This window comes from Pollicipes pollicipes, unplaced genomic scaffold (genome assembly GCF_011947565.3).
Source record: "Pollicipes pollicipes isolate AB1234 unplaced genomic scaffold, Ppol_2.1 Scaffold_7231;HRSCAF=8579_pilon_pilon_pilon, whole genome shotgun sequence".
In the NCBI taxonomy this organism is placed as follows: Eukaryota; Metazoa; Arthropoda; class Thecostraca; order Pollicipedomorpha; family Pollicipedidae; genus Pollicipes; species Pollicipes pollicipes.
In genome coordinates, this window is record NW_023597034.1 from 6,179,792 (window position 1) to 6,202,756 (window position 22,965).

The 22,965-nt window shown below is 60.3% G+C and overlaps 1 protein-coding gene across 1 annotated transcript in view; it reads right to left on the reverse strand.

Moving 5' to 3' along the window:
* Nucleotides 1-22,965, reverse strand: part of LOC119109318 (rabankyrin-5) — a 127,541-nt gene that overhangs the window by 66,974 nt on the left and 37,602 nt on the right. The window contains exons 8-16 of the mRNA XM_037232925.1: nucleotides 7,708-7,873; nucleotides 6,655-6,841; nucleotides 6,050-6,236; nucleotides 5,323-5,436; nucleotides 5,098-5,130; nucleotides 4,932-5,007; nucleotides 4,209-4,318; nucleotides 3,728-3,870; nucleotides 2,554-2,724 (exon numbers count right to left, since the gene is read on the reverse strand). Coding sequence (XP_037088820.1) covers nucleotides 2,554-2,724; nucleotides 3,728-3,870; nucleotides 4,209-4,318; nucleotides 4,932-5,007; nucleotides 5,098-5,130; nucleotides 5,323-5,436; nucleotides 6,050-6,236; nucleotides 6,655-6,841; nucleotides 7,708-7,873 — 1,187 coding nt within the window. The remainder of the gene's footprint in view (nucleotides 1-2,553; nucleotides 2,725-3,727; nucleotides 3,871-4,208; nucleotides 4,319-4,931; nucleotides 5,008-5,097; nucleotides 5,131-5,322; nucleotides 5,437-6,049; nucleotides 6,237-6,654; nucleotides 6,842-7,707; nucleotides 7,874-22,965) is intronic.

Consider the following 22,965-nt stretch of genomic DNA (forward strand, 5'->3'; position numbering starts at 1 on the left):
ATCCTCAGGAACGACTACACGGGCCTAGAGACCCAAATGCGACGCGTGCCGATTGGCTACCCGGGAGTCCCGCTCGTCCTCTGTTTGGTTTGGTTGTTTGGATTATAGCCCTTTCGACCAGAAATGATCATTTCAGGACTAAAGCATGGAGGAGATATGGATAACGGTGGGGCAGGACTTTATATGCCTGGGAGCCAACTGCCGAATTTAGCCCGCAGCAAGCGACCCCCTCGGAGTTGTGCGCTGGGCGCGCGGTCGGGGTCCCCCTCCAGCTGGCCTTTCGCCCCATTCGTGACTGACGCATACAACCTTCCTCGGATGAGCGGGGCGTTGTGAGGATCAGGATTAAAGCAAGAAAAGAGGATGAGAGGGTCGGATGTCGTCATCTGTGGTGATTTCAGCTGTGATTTGCGGAATGAACACGGTGAGCCAGCGCGTCAGCGTTTTATTTATTTCTTTTCTTTCTTTTTGACAGATCACCGTCTTGACCAGCTTTTGACCATACCGACTTTCCTCACTGGTTCTCTTTTAGATATGGGCATCGTTCAAAAGCGTGACTGTGCCATCGAGCGTAAATGCAGCGCTAACTTCGTCAATATAGCCCGCAAAATTGACCAGTGTACATGTCCCCGGCGTTTGCAACATTCCCCTGGTCCATGTCATTTCAAAGCTGGTAACCCATCTGACCCATCCAATTTCCATCCGATATCTCTCGCTCCTGTCACGCCAAAGCGGTCGAGCGAGTCGTCCAACGGCACCTTTACCACTACCCATTCTACAACCATCTCCTTGCATGCTCCCAGCACGGTTTCTGTCCTCGTCGCTCGACGGCAACCGCGCTTAGTGTCGGTCTCCGACCACAACCACCGACAGGACAGATTTCTCTACTGTGCGTTAATGATGTAAGTAAATGTTTTTAACGTCAATGATCCTCCAATTTTGATTCAGGAGCTGCGGATGCACGGTTATTGAGACCCCTCCTGGTTCCCACCTATATTCAGAGGCGCAGCCAGAAAGTGTGCCTGAATGATGGGTGTTGACGCAGGGTGCTGTCGCGGCCGTTTGCCTACAGCATGAGTGTATTCCACGGTTCAGCGTTGGGCTCACTTCTTTTCACAGTTTTATCGAACGATCTGTCTTTGTACAAAAAGCACGAGTTTTTCAATGTGTAAATGACACCCAAGTTTTGGTGGGCGGCCTGAAGAACGACCTTAAGGGGCGTATTACTTGCATAGAGGCCCCCGCTTGCGTCACTCAGACGCTCGTTCCGTTCGTATTGCCCTTATGGTGAACGCAACCAAAACGCAACTTATCACTTTCGGCAGTTGTCAAAATTTTCGCGCTCTTCTGGACTTCACCATACGTTTTTCGTGACGCTGCGCTGCGACCCGCGTACGAAGGTGAGGAATCTGGGTATTGTCTTCGAAGCGCCTTGTCCTGGGATCCACATGTGTCCGAGCTCAGCCGCCGGCGAACTGGCTTGCTGGTGGGCCCGTCCCATGCGCGACACTGCCTTCCAGACAAGGTCATCAAAACTCTTGCGACGGCGTTGGTGATCACGCAGGTCAGATACTGTCTCAATGGTTATGGCAATGGCATGGATAAAAAAACTTTGACAAATCTAAAAGATCCTAAATTTTGCTGTCTGACTGATCCTTGGGCGACGCAGATTTGACCATGTGTCTGAGCTGCGTGAAACACTTCGACGGATGTCACCTCGACACATGGCAGGGCTTCAAGTGGTCAGCCTGGCTGATAAAGTGACGCTGCACGGCGAGCCCGATATGCTGGGAGCCATGTTTGTGTTAAACCGCGACCCACGTGCGCGACCCACTCCGCAGGGCAGACTCCCACACCTCCCTAGGCCGAGGGCCGAGGCCGGCAGGGGAAGTTTTGGCTCCCACGCAACAGCATTGTGCAATGCACTGTTAGCTGACATCACGCAACTAACAAAACAGCGCGTCGTACGCGCGGTGAGAACGCATCTGTTTGAGCGCTAATGCTTTTGGTAGCTGGTGAATGGGTTCCTGTTTCGCATGTTTTGTGTTTTAGCTGCATGCTCTGATCACCTGTACTTTTGACACGGGACTGAAATGGCCGCGCTTCATTGTGGATGGCCCTATGGAGGCAATCAAACACAAAACAAAACAGCAGACAGGCCTCTCACCAGACTATCACAAGTCATGACCGTCATCAGACCAGCAGACCTGCCCCTCACCAGACCAGCAGACCCGGCTCTCACCTGACCAGCAGACCTGCCCCTCACCAGAGCAGCAGATTTGTCCCTCACCAGACCAGCAGATCCGGCTCTCACCTGACCAGCGGACCTGCCCCTCACCAGACCAGCAGACCTGCCCCTCACCAGAGCAGCAGACCTGTCCCTCACCAGACCAGCAGACCCGGCTCTCACCTGACCAGCAGACCTGCCCCCACCTAATCAGCAGACCCGGCCCTCACCTGACTAGCAGATCTGGCCCTCACATGACTAGAAGTCCCAGCTCCCACCTGACCAATAGACCTGCCCCTCACAAGACCAGCAGACCCGGCCCTCACCTGACCAGTACGGAGGCGGCCTCGGTGTGCGCTGCCGCCAGCGCCTGCCAGAGCGGCGGGTCCTGACCCGGCGCCGGTGACAGGTCGGCGCCTGACCGACACAGCTGCTCCGTCACCGCCAGCAGACCGCGCTGGATGCTCAGCTGCAGCGGCGACGTGCCCTCGCCGTTCCTGCGGACGAGGTCAGGGCCGGGTCAGGGCGGGGTCAGGGTGAGGTCAAGGTAAGGTCGGCCCCAGGCAGGGCAGGGTGCCATGCACTGAAGCGGCATGGGGACGGTGCAGTAGTGGGGTTGTTCCCGACGGTGTGGCGATGGAGTGGAGTTGGTTTCGGCTTAGGGGTGGGAAGTGTCGTCGGCTGCAGTGGTAGCGGCAGTGTCGGACCACAGGTGGGACGTCTTCTCCGATCTTCCGGGCAGAGTCAGGACAAGCTCCGGGCTGAAGGAGCACCCGACTCCTACACGGGGATACTCGGTGTGATATACCAGCAGCTGTGTGGCACCTCTCCGTATGCTGCGGCACTATGACCCTTTCAAACAGCCACATGCATAACTCGGCGAAGCCAGAGAACGCACCTGCGCTGAGCAGCAAAAACAGTGATTTCTGTGGGCGCGAAACACGTGCGGCATAGCAACAATGTCAAAAGAACACAGACGCCGTTTGAAATCGAGGACGCGCCACGCCAATGCAGAGGCAATGTCAGCAGTAGGCGGCACCGACAGCACACGTGTAGCGGCGCGCCGCATGCCGACTCTGCGGCCCAGTAGGAGGTAAAATCTGACCCACTTGAACGCCTACGGTGTCAACGCGATTTAAGAAATGACCCGGAGCCCTAAAACGTTTCAGGCTGCAAAGACTGCCTTCAGGCTGTGAGGGACGTTCCTGGAGAGCCTAGAACTGATAAGCTCGTTTTCCCTGACTTACGCGGTATGTCGCGAGTACCAGAGCTGGCCAATCCACTTAATCACTCGACATTACAGTTCACTCTCAACGTGACCAAAGGAGCCGCACGCGTCAGAAGAGTACCCAATATCAACCAAACTGAGCACGTGCTCAAGTCCTGTGTTAAGAATAAAGGGCTCTGAAGCAAAACAGAAGCTTAATAGCATGCACCTGTACATATAATAGTATATCCTACTGTACCACGCGGTAAGGTCTCGGCGCACGCGACCCTCACCGGACGTCTATGTCAGCGCCATTGTGCATCAGGAAGGTGGCCGCCTGGACGTTGCCGGCACCGATGGCGCGGTGCAGCAGCGTCTGGCCCTCCAGGTCCGGGATGTTGACAGAGGCCCCGTACTGGATCAGCTCCAGCGCCACCTGCACAGCGGGAGACGTCAGTACAGCGTCTGGCCCTCCAGGTCCGGGATGTTGACAGAGGCCCCGTACTGGATCAGCTCCAGCGCCACCTGCACAGCGGGAGACGTCAGAGTACAGCGGCTGGCCCTCCAGGTCCGGGATGTTGACAGAGGCCCCGCTCTGGATCAGCTCCAACGCCACTTGCCGAGCGGAAAGTGACAGCCTCAGCACCGCCTGGGCGACAGGGGGGACGGTGGCTCGAGCGCCGCCGGAGATCCCCGGGATCGCCACAGCCTGCCGCCGAGACGGCGGGCCAGCCGACAAGGCGACCTCCAGCGCCAGATCGGCGCCGCCCTCACCTCGGTCTGGTTCAGATCCAGCGCCAGCGCAAGCGGCGTCTGGTCGTTCGAGTCCTTCAGGTTCAGGTCCGGCACCACTGCGTTGGCGTCGCCGGACGCCTCCACCGAGCCTGACGGACAAAAGCGGGGATATGACGCATGGACCGGTGCGCAATCACCGAGAAGTCACAAAGCAGTAGAATCGCACACAGCACGTCCTCTAGTCAGCACAATAGGAGCGGAAGCACTGACATCTGCGGCCTGACATAGCGTCGTCACGTGATGGAATCGACGCTAGTGGTCTAACATGCCGCCATCTGGTGTCGGCGGACCAGACCTGGTCGCGCTAGGTGGCCCAACGTGAATCTCAGTATGTGCCAGCTCCGCTCTGGCTGAAAGGCATGAGCCTGTAGTCCAGTGTGGCGGCTGTCACGGCGTCGTGCCGGCGCTGTGTGGCAGGTAGCGCGGCGTCGTGCCGGTGCTGTGTGGCAGCTGTCACGGCGTCGTGCCGGCGCTGTGTGAAGGCAGCATGCCTCCGTACCACGTGAGGGTGATGTGCGAGGGTGTACTTCTTCACCGTGTGACGGCAGTGTGTGGCGGCACCGTGTGAGCGCGCCGGCTGGCGGCGTGCTACACTCTTGACACGTGCAGCCGTGCACGGCAGGGCCACGGCCCATCCTGCGACTGCCTCAGTACTCCGCCCTGGCGCCGTGTGAGGGCACCGCCTCCACACCCGGTACGCACGCTTATGGTCGAGCAGGGCGGTGACGACGCCGCGGTGCCGGTACTGCACGGCCAGGTGCGCGGCCGTCTGGCGGTGCGGCTCAGTCGCGGCCGCTGCGCCCCGCAGCGTGCCCGCGTTCGGGTTGGTGCCGCGCCGCAGCAGCTCGGCCGCCAGCCGCGCCAGCCCGTGCGACGCCGCCACGTGCAGCGCCGTCTCGCCCTGCGCCGGAGGCAGCACGGGGCCGTCAGCAGGCAAGTCTCACGCGACCGGTACCCTCCGTTAGGCTGGATGTTCAGCCGGTTACCCTTGCGATTCAGGGCACTGGCTCAACATAACACGACACGGCACGGTCTTAGTCAAACTGAAGGTGCGGTTGTTGCTCCAATGCTGACTGTGCAGCCGAGGGCTCACCAGCTGGTTGAAGGAGCCCGTCTTCGCCTTGGCCTTGACGAGGAAGATGGCCTCCTCCTCCAGGTCACTGAGAGCTGCCTGGTGCAGCAGAGTGTCCTGCGTGCCCTGGTTTACCTGAGGTCAAACCGCGTTCAGAACGTCACGACATACCGCGAGGCCGAGGTGGGGCTGCGGTGGTGCTCTCAGGCTGCCTTGTGACAGTGCAATGTCGCGCCGTAACGAAAATGGTGACAAGGTTAGTAACGAGGACAGAGACGGAGTGAAGGACGAAAGAGCCTGCGGCAGGATGGAAGTAGTTCAGCGACATTCCAGGGTAGGACAGAAGAAGCCTTCTTAGCGGAAGCCGCACACAACATCAGGTACTCCTTACTGGAGGGCAGCCGTAGCTTTATGGGTCGGCACTTGCCTAGCTGCGCATTTCAAAACAAAGCTATTCTGAAAAAGAATAACAAGCAGCAGAAGTGCAAGGCATCTCACTCACAAAACTCGTAAAACCATAGTCATGTCAGAACAATGTGGAGACAAACAATGCCAGCTAAAAATGCTTCCCAATGTGAATGTTTTCCAACAACTCCATTACGACCTCTCCCCTTAATGTCGAGCGCACTTCCTACGCCAGTATCAACACCACCACAGCCAGCAGCGCCACATCCGCGCCGCCGTCCCAACTCAGCGCGACACCGGCACTGCCAGCGCCCGCCGCCCGCGCGTCGCCATGGCAACTCACGGCATCGACACTGGCGCCGGCGGTGACCAGCCGCTGCGCCATGCTGTTCTGCTGCACGCCGGCCAGCAGCGCGTGCCAGAGCACGGTGTGACCGCGCAGGTCGCGCAGCTCCCAGTTACACGGCCGCGTCACCAGCACGTCGAACACGGGCGTGCAGCCAGACGAGACGCACACGTGCAGCGGCGTGCTGCGACGGGCGGCCAGGCGGCGGGACGTTAGGCGGCGAGCGGCAGAGCGGGTCAGGGCGTCTTTCACTGACGGACATCTGCTGTGCGTGGAGACCTAGTGGACCGCTAAGCCGGCCCACAAACGCCATCTACAGTAAGATGACGTCCGGCAGTGAGCACCGTGAAAAAAACACCACACGTTGACAAAATGTAAAATGGTAACCTGTTACCACTGCAACACGTTATATGCGTGCCAACACCCATAACTTATATTTTCACCAGCCTGCCGAGTAAGCCACCAGGGTGTCTGTGGGACACGCACTCCGCCAACTAAAAAATCCCCTAATAACGACCTACAATCTCACGCCACGCACGGCTCCCGCCGCCCGTCGCTGTCCCCGACGACGCCGTCTGCGCCCAGGGAGCGCCGTCTCCCACCTGAGCTGGCAGTTCTGGACGTCCGGGTCGGCGCCGGCCTCCAGCAGGCGGCGCGCCAGCCTGCCGCGCCACTCGTCCTGCGGCCCGCCCGTGGCCAGCAGGTGGAGCGGGGCGTCGCCGGAGACGGGCACCGCCGCACCCACCGCCGCGCCGTGCTCGGCCAGGAACAGCGCCGACCGCTCGTCCTCTGCCGCGCAGCGCCGGGGACGGGTCAGGGGTCACGGGTCACGGGTCAGCCGGGGCCGGCTCCGCCAGGAGTAGCGGCGACCGTTCCGCTTCTGCGGGACATGCGAAAATTCTGCTGATGATCGCCAGCAGAAAGAGGCGAACGCAAGATTTGACGGTGGACTGTTCGCTGTGGAGGCAGGATTGGGAGCATGGAGAAAGGAGCACACGCTGGGGGAGGACGAGGGGTGGTGCGTAAAAGAGCTGTGCTACACCAGACATGACATCGAGATATCTGACGCCGTGCGCGAGGGACTGATTTCCGTAGGGACCATGTTCGGGAAGATACCACAAACCCGAGGTCCCACGAGACCCATAGCAAGATACAAGCATTTACGTTTGTTTTAACTGGCATGAAACAACACCAGTAACCAGCAGCGGATGATAAGGAGGAGGAAATGTGAGAGCAAGAAACGAGCCCTTAAAAGCCAAGCTAAGCACTTACTCGCTCCGGTCGAGGCATGAGGTAAAAATGTGACGCGAACGTCCGCTGTTCTCGCCCAGACGGCTGGGTCACGAGGTAATAAAACGGCTACTCTGGCTTTAATATCCTCATGCAAGTGCAGCACACTGAGGCCACAAAGACACGATAAAGCAAGAATGATGGCACAAATATCTGTCGTGTTGGCAAAGCACTCCGTTGCCAAAACGTAGTTTAACGTGCTTGTCAAGAATAACAACTAAGACAATGTTCCATTCGGCGGCCAGGGTGCAGTGAAAAGTTGTTCCGTAAAAGATTATAGCCGCTGCCGACAGCTCCTCCATCTCGCACGAACTATCAAAGCGAGGTGGAAGCTGTCCCACCATTGCCACAAAAGCGGACCTCACCTCGAAGGATGGCCTTGTGTAGCAGTGAGCGCCCTTGGCCGTCTGCGGCGTTTACGTCAACTCGGTGTTTGAGCAGCGTCTCACAGATGGCGGGCTGGTCGAGGCGCAGCGCCAGGTCCAACGGCAGGTTGTCCCGGTCGTCCACCTCGTTTAGCCGGCCCGGAAGCTGCGACAGGTCAGATCAGGTCCGGTCAGGTCCGCAAAAGGCGTGGGGCTAGATCGACTTCGGTTGAAATGCTCTAATGTCCGGCAAATTGGCTACAGAGTGCGTCGATTTTGTAACACGGTATGACATCACGGTGTTTTTTTCTCCCGCGTATGTACCGGCTAAAGCGTTCCTCACGTCATCACATATTTTCGGCACGCTCGAAAAGTTGCACGAGCTCATGAAAAGCGTCCGTTGTAGTCCCTCGAGTGTTCCAAGAAAACAGCGCAGAACGTGTTTCAATGCACTGGCTGTTTTACGACCCGAAACGACAGGGCGTAATGCAATAACGTGGGTTAAGTCCATTTGCATTTAGTTTTATTTCTAGCAGCGTCCGACAAAGCCAAATGGCATATCATTTCCAGCGTGGTTTGTGGCGTAATATTGTTCACGTCGCTGTACACCCACCTACGTGGAACATACCCTTCCAGAGTAACACGTTTAGTTGGCATGATATCTTTTAAACTCGAGACGTACGTTTGTAAACATCAAACGCCATCAAAACCCCTCGAGACTCTCAAACCCAAACAGTGTGGTGCGAAGACCGCAGAAACACGACGAACATATCAGAAACCGATTCCAGTGCAGACTGCGAACAACCACTAGACAGTAAACGACAACATCAAATTCGTGCTGTGCATTGGCCATGCCTCGCCCACTAAAATGCCGCGCTTCCTTTTCAAAGATGCCGGCCTTCGGTCGCAATGGTCAAGGAGATCGTATGGAGAGGCAGCGGGCAGAGCGTGACGATGCCACGCAAAACTCCGCAGCGCAAGACCAAAAATCATGCCGGATGCACGTCCAATATGGTCGCACCAAAAATGCTCCGCTTCATTGTCTGCGACCCCGCCAGCAGGCACGTCATGGCAAGCCCGGTTCGGTCTGGTGCCGATCAGACATGCCAGACCCACCCAATCAGGGCGGAAAAATGACCGCCATGTAGCTGCCGGTGCCGCACCGCCTGCCACTATCGGCCGGAACACACCCTTGTTTGTGACGAGCAGCGACCTTTCCGTTGTCCATTCATGGAGCCAGACGCAGAGCGTGGCCACTTGGTCACCATATCACGTTGCAGGGCCGCAAGGGTGACACAGCGACATAGGGACACCTGTGGCGCCTGGGGAGCCAGCAGCAGCTACTCGCTCCACACATGTCGAACCTTTTCGCTTAGAAAGGAGCATTCTGACAATGTCGAAAGCGCGGCCTCCAGCTCCTGCCCCAGCTCCACCCCCAGCCCCCGCTCCAGCCCAGCCTCAGCCCCAGCTCCAGCCCAGCTCACGCCAAGCCAACCCAGCCTCAGCATTTTGGCCACGCAAACATGACCTGCTAACGTCCGAACCATTCGCCGCCGTTTCGTCATCTTAATCAGCCGACAAACCGATGCGGACGTGCCGCGGCACTGACGAACGATCCCCAGCGCACGACCGCCAGCGCTCCGAGCGCGCGCAATAATCCGACTCGAGATGTGACGCCTCGGAGAAGGTTCATCTCACTCAGCGTGGTGCGCTCAGAGTGGCGTGCTTTAGACGGCCGTTCAGCCGCCCACTTCTGGGCCCGCGCTACAGACTTCGACGCGAGTTCCAGCCGATCGCAGACCGCAGGCATGCCGGCTTCACTTCCAAACGCCGGGCTGTGCGACGCCGATGACCTGTGCATTCGATACCTGATGACCTGACATTCGGGTGCTCGCGGCAGCCGCCCGCAGCCGGGTGCTCACGGGTGCTTGCGGGTGCCCGCGACACAACAGCACCCTGCGGATTATCGCGTGCGCGCGCGCGGCGGGGACGCGCAAGCGCGCCAACACAAATACGGCGCGTCGGCGACGGCGGCGCTTTGAAGCTGTCCGCGGACGGCCCGGCGGTGGCGGTCATTGATGGCCGCCAGAGCACCGCCGGACAGCACAGGACCGCCCCGCACCGCCGAGGGAGCGAGGGGGGGGGGGGGGCACGGTGGCCGCGCTGGCAGCGGCGCAAGCGGTGGACGGCGGCGCCAGTGAATGCCCTGATACATAAGTGCCGGAACAGTACCGAGATTAGAAAAGAGGGGGGGGGGGCAGTGTAAAGAAACAACCTAACATTTACCTAGAATCCAATTTTGGTACCGGGTTTTTATATCGTCATTGCGACGTTCTATAAAACTCTATCCGAAACATATATACGTATAAAATGGCATCATTCCAGCAGTATGTTAATAGCACAGATAGTATATACATAGCGGTATAGCAGTACATAATAGTATGACATATAATATTCTAGCTTTGCCGAAAGACAGGTATTTACAGGGGCATTACCATGATACATCAGCAGCCTCCCCAACTGAAATAGAGAGGCGAGACCAGGTACCGCCCTCACAGTTTCTGCTACACGAGCCTGGTGCCAGCTACCGTAACACACCACAAGAAGGCAATGCTGTCCAAAATGCTGTGCTGTGCAAGAAAGCAGTGCTGTGCAAAAGCAACGTCCGGACTAGAGCAACGCTCGTATGGAAGGGTAGTCTCGGACTGCCATAGCATTTTCCAGGAAAATGACAAGCTTAGCGATTTCTCCCGAGTCCGGGTTTTAGAAGAGTCCAAATTTTATCCCTCGTTTCTTATCCGTGGAATCTAAGGAAAGTCACGTGACATGTTCAGTGACGTTTGTCAGTACGCTGTCTTGCCATGGTTGCAATCCCCTGCGGCTGCTCATCCGTCTGCCGGAGGGCTGCCACCTTTTTGCAAGGTGGCGTCGAGCTCCTCTGTGCTGCATCAACTTGCATTTCAGTTGCTTTTAGTGCACGTCTACGAGCATGCTGAAATATATGCATAACCTTTCAACCACTTTTTATTGCAAAGGGCGTCTTTGTAAGGGGTGTCCTAGCCGTGATGCGGAACACATGTTGGTGCCGGTGGAATGACATGCCGCAGCCACTCTTTGAATGGCAAATACATACGACTCCATGTTCGGCAGCATCGATAGACGAACGACGTGCCCTTCAACGCCACTACGCTGCCGTGTTTCCAATCAAACGTACGAAATTGGGCCCGACCAACACCCCGCCTGTTTCCATTCGGAGGCAGTCGTGCCGCGGCGGGACGCTGGGCTGACCGCGATGGCCGTGAAACACTCGCTGAGGACTAGATCCCGTCATTTGAGCGCTGAAATGGGACGCCTGGGCGGCGAGCTTGACCGTGAAACACTCGCTGAGGACTAGGTCCCGTCATTTGAGCGCTGAAATGGGACGCCTGGGCGGCGGGCTTGGGTTCACTATTCGCTCGCTCGCTGAGCACTGAGGTCCGGTCGTTTGAGCGCTGAGATAGGACGCTTGGGCGGCGAACTTGGGTTCACTATTCGCTCGAAGCCATCCTCGGGCGGTAGCGGATCGCAGACGGCCCCACTCGCAGATGCACACACCGCCGAACTGTTGTTCGAGACGACGTCGATGTGAACAACCCCGACGCCAGTTGACCGAAAATGAATAACGATTGAAAAAAGCCGCCGAAGGCCGAAACGCACGCGGTAACTGATGGCACTGCAGCAGACACTCCGCAGCTCTCCTAGCTCAGCGAGACACAGCTGGGGTCCCAGAAGAGAGCGACTTGAAAAGGACGGACCACCGGCGGATCATCGGGATCACCTGATTCAGGAATTGACTCACTCTGCGCTTCACCCCAAAAGAGCGCCAGGCGGAGTGACTGCGTCGCCCGGTGACGCGCGACACAACACGAGCTATCGCGGCGGCGGCGTCACGTCCTTCCAGACAGCGGCACGTGCTCCGTGCAGCCCTAAAAAAGCCGCTCGGGGCCGACTGGCGGGCGACGCCGCAGTGCCACAGCTCGGCCGGCAACTCGGCGGGCCGGCCGTTGGCCACCAGCGGTGGCATCGCTGCCGCCGACGGCCGGCCGACGAAGCGCGCCGCCGCGTTTCCTGGCCGTCCCCGCCGGCCAGACGGCCGCCGCTGGCCAAACGAAGCGACGCCAGGGAGCCGCCGCCCGGGAGAGGCCCGCTGTCGCTGTCGCGCACGCCGAGGCCGACCGCAGCAGGCGCGCGCTCGAGTCGGCACCCAGCCGCCGCGGTCGCCGGCTGTGTGAACGCCAGCTCAGTGACGCGGCGTGGGACGGCGGCGCCGCCGCCACGCTGCATCGTCGCCGTCAACGCGTCGGCCCGAGCCGCCTCGTTCCAGCAGTGACGCGCCGCCGGGGCGCGCGCGCCGGCCGCTCCGCCATTGCCGACCGCTCGGGCGTCGGTGCCGCGCTCGCCACAAAGACCGCCGGCGGCGCGGCTCGCGAGGCGCTGGCAGCGCGCGTCGTTTTCGCCGCAGGCACGTCACAGCTGCCGTGTCAGCCTCGTCGGACGGCCGGGGCCGCGCTGCCGCCGCCGTCGACGCCGCGCGACGGGCGTGGCCACACAGCGGCGCGGCCGTTACGCGGTCGGCACGCGTCACAAGCGTCGCCAACGAGGCGCGCCGGCGGGCGCCGCGCGGCCGCTTGGCACGCGGCATGAGCAGCTCCTGACGAACGACGACAGGTGCCGCGTCCGATGCGGGTAAATCAGCGGCCGTGTATGGCTGCCAGCCGGCCGCGGGCGCTAATTGCCTGCCGAGGCTTCGACGTGCGGCCGCGAGCAGCCCACCGCGGTCCGCGCGGAACTCACTGAGCGAGCGGCGGCGGGGGGGGGGGGGGGGGGGGGCGCTATCTGTGAGACTTGAGACGGCCGCAGGGAGGTCGCCAGCAGTCAGGCACGTGTTGCTCACGCGAATGGCCGCCAGCATGGACGTGCGGCGCTCACGACAGACCAGTCAATTCCCGCCCGCCGGGTGCATGTCCTGCTCACGTCACTATACTGCTCTCGCAGCTGATGGGTACATGCACAGGCTGAGAATGGGCAGCGCGGCCAACTGTTGCGTGCCGAGCAGCAGACAAACGCGAACTGGGCCAGGCCCGTCCATGCCGTCCTGAGTACGACACATCTCACCACCCGGCATGCCTGCAGCACTGGCAGCCTATCGCGCATGCCTGCAAACACTTCCTCGCCGTGCACGCCTGACTGCGAGCTTTTCCTCGCGTGAGCTCGTTTTTACAAGCTGATGCCCGGCACATCTAACCACACATGCGAACTGCTCACTCCTCCCATTTCACTCACTCACTCCCCACTCACTACTCCCATCGTCGTCCACCCGTTAGCCAGTGTTTTGTTTCTCTCGCACCTCGCGGCGGGCTACAAATCGGGATGAAAGAGGCCGACACCAGCGGCGGGCATTTTGGCGGAGGCCGACGCCAGCGGCGTACATTTTGGCGGAGGCCGACCACATGGTGACACGTACAAAACGTGGTCGAGTGCTTCGCTCCACGCTGTCAAAACAGAGGCGGCAAACTGGTGCTAACCACGCCGGCCATTCAAAACTCCCTCGAAATTACAAGAGCGTGCTTTTAGTTAGCAACGTGAGGAGGCACTTCCAAGGCCATTCGTTGAGCAAACGCTGGCAGCTTACAACTTCGCGGGCGTGGGCGACATTTCCGAAAACAAGACTGTGAGCGAACTCCAATAAAAAACAGCGAACATGAATAAGCTCAATGTTAAACATAGACAGTTTTCGCGGACCGAACTCCTTCAGAGACAAGGCAGTGTGCCTTTTGGGAACAAACAAATTCTCGCCCTCATTTCGGCACATTATACATAAGGCGTGACAAGCACCAAACAGCGGATGTCCTAAGAACTGCTTCATAAAATAAACTGACGTCCATGCGTAGCACAAATAGCGATAGAGCCAATGTAAATGTTATTTTCAGACAAAATTAACGTTGATCAGAAATGTAATCAAAACACATAAACACTTTCTACAGCATGTGCACCCTACGGAATTGCTCTTGCGTCATTACATCTCCCCGTCTACCTACAACATATCATGTTAACCTTAAATACAGGCTGAATGATAGAGTAACTACTCCTGCGAACAGGCCGCACACAATCGTGCTTAATACGGGAAGCAGACGTCACCACATGCGTTCACCCTTCACATCTATCTAAATAAAACGGGGATCCGACTTGGAGCACGCTACGCACACCAGCCGTCACAGATGTGCCTGTGCTGCACGACCGAGGAGGTCTGTGTGTGTCTGTGCTGCACGACCGAGGAGGTCTGTGTGTGTCTGTGCTGCACGACCGAGGTCTGTGTGTGTCTGTGCGGCACGAACGAGGAGGTCTGTGTGTGTCTGTGCTGCGGTTTCTCCGCGCGCCCGATGCGAACAACGGCGACACAAAGCGGCCGCAGAAGCACACAGCCCGTACTACCGAACCATCTGCCTCGAACCGCTCCAATCCGAGCCCAGGCCGGGAGCGGCAGCTCCGTCAACACGCCGAGAAGGCAGCATTAGACGGCTGAGCGGGGTCAAAGCCGCAGCTCCCCTCCGCCCGCCCACACGGAGCAGCGGATTAACTCTGACGTAGATCAGTAAAACAGACCGCTCGGCCAAACTGCTCGCCGCCTGCAGCGGCGGCCAGAAGGCTCCGGCCGCCGCGCCGCGTGACTGTATCGCGGCCGGAGGAGGCGGTGCGGGCCGTCACGCGTTCGGAGCGCGCCGCGGTACAGCGGGGCAAGACCCGGCCCACTGCAGGCCGCTGGGGCCGCGCCAATGTCGGCACCGCGGCCAGCCCCCCCCCCCCCCCCCGATCCGCCCCTGCCACGCCCCGGAAGACCTCCTCGTGGCCGGTACATCTGGGTGCAAGACCAGGGCACTTCCGCTCATGGCAGCGGGCCTGTGTCCGCCGCAACAAGTCAACAGCGGCGTGACTCGGCGCCCCGTCGGACCACGGAGCAGGCGCGGCCAGAGCAGCGCCGCGCACAAGTGATTCCACACCGAGATGATGGTGATGATATCATCACCGGGATGATGATGATTTGGGGTTCGCCTTGCCTTGAGGCCCACACGGGTGCTGCAGAGGGAGGCCGCGCGCTGCGCGCTCACGGAAGTCAGACGCGAGGCCGGGCAGAATGGACGCTGCGTGGGTTACTCACGCGACGCTGGAGCCACGTAACGATGTCTGCACTACATATGTCTAAAATGCATACAAAAAGTCAGATGGGTTCACAGCGTCTGAACAAAGCCAATCTTTGTACCAATCGCCACACAAAGTGATATATTTAGCCCACTGAAGAGCAGTTTATAACGTCAGCGTCTAGGGTCCTGGCGCTGCCATTTGGGGAGCACAAAGTCGACATCAATCCAGGCTCCAAATAGCTCTCCCACAGACTATGATCTGACTTACAAAGGCATCCCAAAAACGAGCTCTCGAGTAGCAACAGTGTCTGACCGCATAGCTTGGGCCTCGCCAAAATCAGACCAGACCGCAACTCAGCACACCCACAATACAAGACCTGCGCTCCGTCCGAGTATACGCGCCGCAAGGAGACACATCGCAGCGATGTATGGAGTGTAATCCTGCGATGTCCGCTGCGTAACCCTCCGATCGCACCCTCCCGCCGGACTCGCCGATGAACCGATTAAAGCAGACTTGTTTTGCTCGTTACCACATGCCAGCATGACTCAGACGGACACCCTGCCGTGAGCTGTGCATGATCACGAGAACCTGACTCACTACGTGCCGAGATTCTCAGCGGCGGCGACACGTGACACCGTGACACGCCGCGCACGTGACACGTCACGTATCATGACACGTATCGTCGCGCACCTGACACCGGCGGCCAAGCCGAGCCAACGTCGCCGCGTGAGTCGTCTCCGCCGGCGCGACGGCTGGAGCCGTAAGCGTATTATTGAATGCTCCGACGGTATTGGTAGCACCTTTGACGGCTTCGTGACAAGAACGTGCTCAATCAAATGTACGGAGCCCATTCACGTTCAGTTGTCAAGATGAGCTCCTGTGGGGCCAGCAGCTCGGTCGCGGAGTGGCACGTCACAAGTGGCGTCACCCCCTCCCCCCCCCCCCACGAGCACGCTCTGGTGAACATCGGCACGCCCTATGTACCCACCCCTTCCCCAGAATGTCGGCCTGTGCCTTGTCCCCCGCCCCCTCCGTCTAGCCGCTCTCCAACATCAACAGGTCAAGGGGGCAGGTGTTTAGCGTTCAATTAGCGGTGTGGCGAGCGCAGCCCGATCGGTACACCAGCTCGGGCCGGCACAGGTGGCGTACCTGGCGCGGCCGGCCGACCGGGGCCGCGCGGCAAGAGTGCTGCTCTCGGTCGGCTGCGCTCACGAGGCATTCCAGTCCGCCCGGCGCGCCAGCCTCCGCCCGGGCGGCACTGCTGTTTACCTCCGCTCATGACGGCCGCGAGAACCGGCGCGCCACGTTCGGAGAACGGAATCGGCAGAGCAGGCTCCGCAGGTGGGATCAAAGTGCAGGAGTGGCAGATGTTAAGCACGCATCGCTCATAACGCCGCGAATAGCACGGCGGCAGCTGAGTATTTGCTGCTTGTAAGCATTCAGAAGACTTTCGCAAACATCGACTTTTCGTTGAGCAGGCACGTTGCCCATCTCAGGCCCGAAAGCTTTCGGGTGTATTCGCAGCGAGCCGGACGACAAAGAATCCAGGCCGTTGACGTCACTCATGACGTCATACCCGATCGATTAAAAGCTATGTGGTGTTCGCGGCGACCCGATGACAAATATTGTAAGTGGTATCACGTAGAATCTTTGCCGGTCGCGCAGAATCTTTTTTCAGCGGCGCAATCGGAGTTAGACAGAAATTATGCAACAAATTAAATTGTACGGAGACCAATTTACGTGACAAAGACCGACCACGAGTGATAAAAAACGTTCTATTGTTACAAAAAGAATCATCTGCAGTTTCAATAGTTATGAGCATTAAACAACACCTGAAAAAACATGTGAACTGCAAGCGTAGTTGCTAACACGACGGCTACAAAGATGTAAACAGAGAATCAATTGATCGTGCCGCAACACGTCCGGAAAAGACTCTACGCAGCGTCGCGTAGAAAATTTAAGTAGAACCGAAGTGAATGTTAGAATGCAAGAAATAAACCAGTACAAGAAGAAAAGAACATTCTTGGTGCGCTGCAAGTACACCCTTCATTTCAGTCCGCCCGGTCGCGTCGGTTTGTCTGACCCAATTCAGGCGCGCCGTTGGGCCGGGGCGTGGCACGGGGAGGGGCAGATGGGGGGGGGGGGGGCTGACCTCTCAGCGAGGCAATAAATCCTGCCGGCCGTGCCGCGCAGGAGTCAGCAGCGCGGCTCAGCGCTCGCCGCGGCGGCGGCGGCGGCGCGGTAATCCTAGCCGTCGCCCGCTCCGCTCCGAGCTGGAGGGGAACAGGGAAGTGGCGCCGTCGGATCGCGGCAGCCGACCCGTGACTGAGCGTAAACAAGGCAGGACACCGCGATTGGATACACATGGCGCGCATGGAACGCGCCGAGATTCGCAGCAGGGGGGCTGCGTTAGGCGGCAGGAAGAGGGAGAAGACAAAGTGGGGGAGAGATCCAAGGCGGATAAATGTGCCAAGTCAGGTCAACGCGATGGTACAGTAACGCGGTCTACATTAAATCAAGCTCTCCCTCGAACATCCGTTACTTTAGGACACTAGCCAGTTCCTTTCCGCTAAAACATAATTCGCTTCATAGAGCCAAAGCATGACAATTGCTGGAACACTTTCGAACACCACCCTGACTTGAATGGTTGGTCAGCATCACAAGGCCGCACAACAAAAAGAGACAACTCGCTCGTTAGGTTGCGACAAGCCATTGTCTCCGTTCAATTGCTGGTGAAATCCGCGATAATAGCAACAATGCGTTTTGCGACGCATGGTCCACTCCATTCGCTCTGGAATACTTTCAGCGACCACGCATCGAGCTGGGCGATAGGTCAACACCCAACGCCACGACAGCAAAGACGGCCGCGAGCTGGCAAGTCTCCTGAGGAAAGGTTAGCTGCTGCTCAAGGCTCCAGTGATGGAGCCCAGCAATGACCTAATTAGCCGACCCATTTAACGACGCGGCGGTTACGATGTAAGATCGGTATTCATGGCGAGGTTTTCAGGTTACCATCAGCATTCCCAGTCCGCTTCCAGACACGGCCTTCGGTGATTGGACGCGCTCCGTCCGGACGAGATCGGAACCGATGTACTAACTTATCACTCGAAAATGGCCAGAACCAGGACGATAACTGGGGTTTGTGTGTTGCTAACTTTCTTGCTCATGATAATATGCCAAATCATCATATTCAGCTGCAGCGAAGATGGCTGATTGGAGCTTTGTATCAAGCCACTGGCTCTCTGTGAAACAATGCACATCGACATCCATAATGCTGCCATAATGTATCACGGATGCTATATTAGCCTTGCACTCCAAGCAAAAAGGGGGATTTACATCCAATATGCATACATTGCACGTATATCCACGTTTTATCGGACGAGTGGAAAGGCGTAGGGCGTCACGGGTCAGGGCGTCACGCGTCGCCCTGGCTGGGCCTGCATCCACTAGGTCACGACATCCAAAGCCGCGTTCGTGCGAGGGACAGAACGGCATCGCGAATAGTCTAAGTACCATCAAGTGTCTTTTCGCGCCTGACCACTGGCTTCCAGCAGCCAGACTGCGTCAAGCGTCTCGAGCGACGCCGATCACGACCCTCCGACGCCACACGCGGCCAGCAGGCGGCGGCGCGGCGCGTCCGCTGCGACCCGCGAGCCTTATCTGCGGGCCTCCCTCATCCGTCCGTCGCTCCCCCGCGGGGCGAGGCAGCCTAGGAGCACTATCCGGCCGGACGCTGCAGACGCGGGGAAAGCACACCGCAGAGTCCGGTGCATGACGACACCCGCTGGTCAGCTCCGCAACGCCGCGGACGCTGCACAGCGGCGGCCTTCCGGCCCACCCCGGGACGGGGTGGGCCGGTGGGCTGCCGGGCCGACCCCGGCCGCCGTCGGGGCGCGCACCGCGGCGGCGGCCGCCACCCGGGCACGCGCTTTGTCCTGTCTGGCCTGTTCTGGTCTGTTATTGTCTGGTCTGGTCTGGTCTGGTCTGGTCTGTCTGGCCTGGCCTGGTCTGGTCTGGTCTGGTCTGGTCTGGTCTGGCCTGGCCTGGCCTGGGCTGGCCTGGCCTGTTCTGTTTTGTTCTCTTCTGTTCTGTCCAGTTCTGTTCTGTCCAGTTCTGTTCTTGTCCAGTTCTGTTCTGTTCTGTTCTGTTCTATTTTGTTCTGTTCTATTCTGGTCTGCTCTGTCCTGTCCTTCGCCCGTCCTGTTGTCATGACGGCCGAACGCTGTCCAACACCGAGTCCGCGACCGGCTGGTGGATCACAGCAGACGGTATACACACAGCAGACGGTATACACAACACAAAGCCAACAACAGGCAGGTGGGACGGGCGGCCACGCCTACAGAGCGAGTGAAGCCCTCCACGCACCCTTGCGTGTTTGAACGTAATTATAACACATTGGCTTCAGACAGTCCTTCAAAGCGTTGTTTGCCACTATTGACAAGCGCACCGCAAAACAGAATGACCCTGTGATGAGTGGAGCAACAGGTGCTGGGCCGGCTCGACACGACTTCCCGGGGTGGGGGCGTGGGTGGAGCTGGGAGCAAGGCGCGGGGGGGGGGGCTGCCGGCAGGGTGCCGCCGACGGCTGCGGTGCCGCCGCTCACCGCGCTACCGGCAAACAAACACATCTGCTGAGCGCAGCCGACGCCGCAGCCGGCTGTAGCGCAGCCGTCCTCCCACGACCGAGGCGCGACCGACGCAGGGACGAGGGAGACGTGCCAGACGGTGGCGGAGCGGAGACGCGTCAGGAGACGGTGGTGAAGCGGAGTTGCGGTTGGACATAACGGCGGAGACGCGCTGGATGATAACGGCGGAGAGGAGACACGACGAGAGACGCCGGCGGAGTGGAGACGCGCTGGGACATAACGGCGGAGCGGAGACGCGCTTGGAGATAACGGCGGAGCGGAGACGCGCTGGGACATTACGACAGAGCGGAGACGCGCTGGAAGATAACGGCAGAGCGGAGACGCGCTGGGACAAATCGGCGGAGCGGAGACGCGCTGGAAGATAACGGCGGAGGGGAGACGCGACGGGAGACGGCGGCGGAGCGGGGACGCGCCGGGAGACGGAGGCGGAGCGGAGAAAACGGGGGGATGGAGATGCGCTGAAAGATAACGGGGGAGCGAAGACGCGACGAGAGACGCCGGTGGAGCGGAGACGCACTGGGAGATAGCGGCGGAGCGAAGGCGCTCTGGGAAATAACGGCGGGGCAGAGACGCGCTGAGAGATAACAGCGGAGCGGAGACGCGACGAGAGACGCCGGCGGAGCGGAGACGCTCTTGGAAATAACGGCGGGGCGGATACGCGCTGAGTGATAGCGGCGGAGCGGAGACGCGACGAGAGACGCCGGCGGAGCGGAGCAAGCAAATGTGTGTGTGTGGGGGGGGGGGCGGGTCTGGAGGCCTGACCCAGCGGAAAAGGGACAGGGAACCGACTGCGGATGATATCCGACGGACAGCTCCTGAGGTGGCGTCATCAACTGTCATAACACTGCGGCACATTTCCCGAAAAAAACTTTCAGCTATCTGGCCTGGCATGAGGGTTGGCGTACACTACATCAGCAGTTGTGCAACCAATGGCCGCCCTGCAAACAAAACAACGACCAATCAAACTACCCCAAAACACGAAAATCACCGGCGGGTCCAGGGTACGCCTGACGCCAACAGACTCCCGGCTCCAGCCGGCGCATTCCTGCCAGCCTTTGACTTCACGGCTCGGGAATCCGATACAGCGGTCGGCTCTGTGGCGGCGTCCAGCGCGTCATCGTGGTCGACGAGACGGCGGCGACATTCCCGGCCGGCTCCAGACAGCCATCGACGTGCCTGCGCCGCCGACGCGGCCGCCGCGGTCACACGAGGTCATCGCGACTGGCGGCGGCGGGGCTGACCTTTCAACGGGCGCCAGCGGCGCCCCCGCCGGTCGCGGTTCGCCTCGCGCCGGGGGCCGGCGGACGGGGGTCCGGCGGGGGCGTCCGGTCGACCAGCGCCGCGCCGCTCGTCGACGTTCCCGGCGCGCCGCGCGCCCCTCGTTAGCGACCGGGTCGGCCCCCGCCGGAAGCCGGCGCCGCCATCATGGCCCGCTAAACGGACGGCGCGCGGGAACAATCGGACCCGGCCGGGCTAACAAGGTGGGCGCGCAGCAAAACAGGGCGGCGTTGGGCGGTCCCAGCGTCGGGGACAGGCGGTCCCTGTGACCCTGGTCCAGCGCCCGCCGGCGCTTCAGCGGCGCTCCGCGCCGTGACGCCGGGCGACGCGCCACACACGCAGGACTTCCGTTCGGTAGCTTTCGTTCGATTTAAAGCGGCACCGAAAGCTGGAGCCGCGCACGGAGGCGTCCCGTCTCCGTGCGCCGCCGCCTTTCCAGTCCGATTTCCCGGCGCACGCCGCGGAGAAACGGCCTCGGCCCGGCACCAGGCCCGCGTTGCCACCGGGCCTCGTGGTGCGCCGGGGGCGCCGCGCGGCCGGCTGCCGGCGGCGGCTGGGCGCCCCCCCCCCCCCCCCCCCGATCAGCTGATCGCGGTATTTAACCGGGCCGGCCGAACCGGATGGGGCCGGGCGGGGGCGTGCCGGCCGGCTGCGCGCGCGCCAGGCCCGAGCGCGGGTGGACGACCGCCGGACACAACAGCCGGGGGTTGACGCCGCCGCCGCCGCCCATAGGTAGACGACCCGGTGGGGAGGGGCCGGCGGAGCGCAGAGCCGTCGCCACCGGTCAGGGCCAGGGAGCCGACGGCCCCGCAGCCGTGGACGACCGTCTACGATAGTGAGGGGGCAGCGGCTATCACTAATGAGAGGAGTGCCGATATGTGCCACAAGAGAGGCTCTCCAGGAGTCCTTAAAGGGGCACGGAACCGATGACCAATCATAGTGGCCATTAGAAAATTGGTAATTGTTCTGAGTTAAGAGCGCAGTTCATCAAGACAGACAGAAATGATCTCACCGACTCCCAGCAGGCATGCCATTACACATCACCATTAATTTTTGGCAGGAACTTAATTTAGGTACTGACACGAACAATGCAATTTCAGTAGAAGCCACAAATGAATCTCACTTTGCATTCGTAAAGCACGTGCATGTGAAGCCAGGGCTCCTGCTCCGCCCACGTCAGTTACAGTATCCGTGGCATTTACTTGGCCTCACCACCCCCAAAACAGGCCCCGAACACACGCGCGGCTGGGCACCTGCCCCAGCCGAAGATTCACGACCTGTCTGCCGGCTCTCATGGAGACAGAGCGACCGGCGGCCGAGCTCCAGTCGAAGTTCTCACAGCGGTGCGCACACAGCCCGCGCGCCGCGGCCGCTCTCCCCGCGGCATCCACTGACGCTGCCTTCCGAGACGCATTTTAGAGAGCGAGCTACAGCGAGCACTAGCTCCAAGCTCCGGAGCAGCTTCGAGCCACTCCGGAGCTGAGAGGAGTACGCGTGTTCTTACACGCCGGCGGCCTGATGCGACCACCGGGATCGATCACGGCCCTCCGACCGGCGACCTCCGCTCGATGCGTGCGGCGGAGCCGCGCCACCCCCGGCAGCATGGTAGCGGCCCCGCCCCAGCCGCCAGCCCGCTGCCGCCGCGAAGACGGTCCACCACCGACAGCACGGTAGCAGCCCCGCTCCAGCCGCCAGCCCGCTGCCGCCGCGAAGATGATCCACCACCAGCAGCAGCCCCGCTCCAGCCGCCAGCCCGCTGCCGCCACGAAGACGGTCCACCACCGACAGCACGGCAGCGGCCCCGCTCCAACCGCCAGCCCGCTGCCGTCGCGGAGCCGGTCCACCACTAGCAGCAGCCCCGCCTGGCGTCCGGTCCGGCGCGCGGCTCCGACCCCGCCGGCCCTCCCCACGGAAGCCGATCGGTCGACACAAGGAACAACAGCTCCAGAAGACGCCGCGCGAGGAGGACCATGACCGAGCGGAACCACGCGCCAGGTGCTGGGAAGGTGCCGCCGCCGCCGCCGCCGCCGCCGCCGCCACCGCCGTCGGTCGGCCAGCCAGCTGACGACGGCGCCGCGCCGGCAGCCGGTAATGGCTTGCCAATTGGTCGTCATTACGGCCAGCCGCGTCACACACACACACATACACACACACCC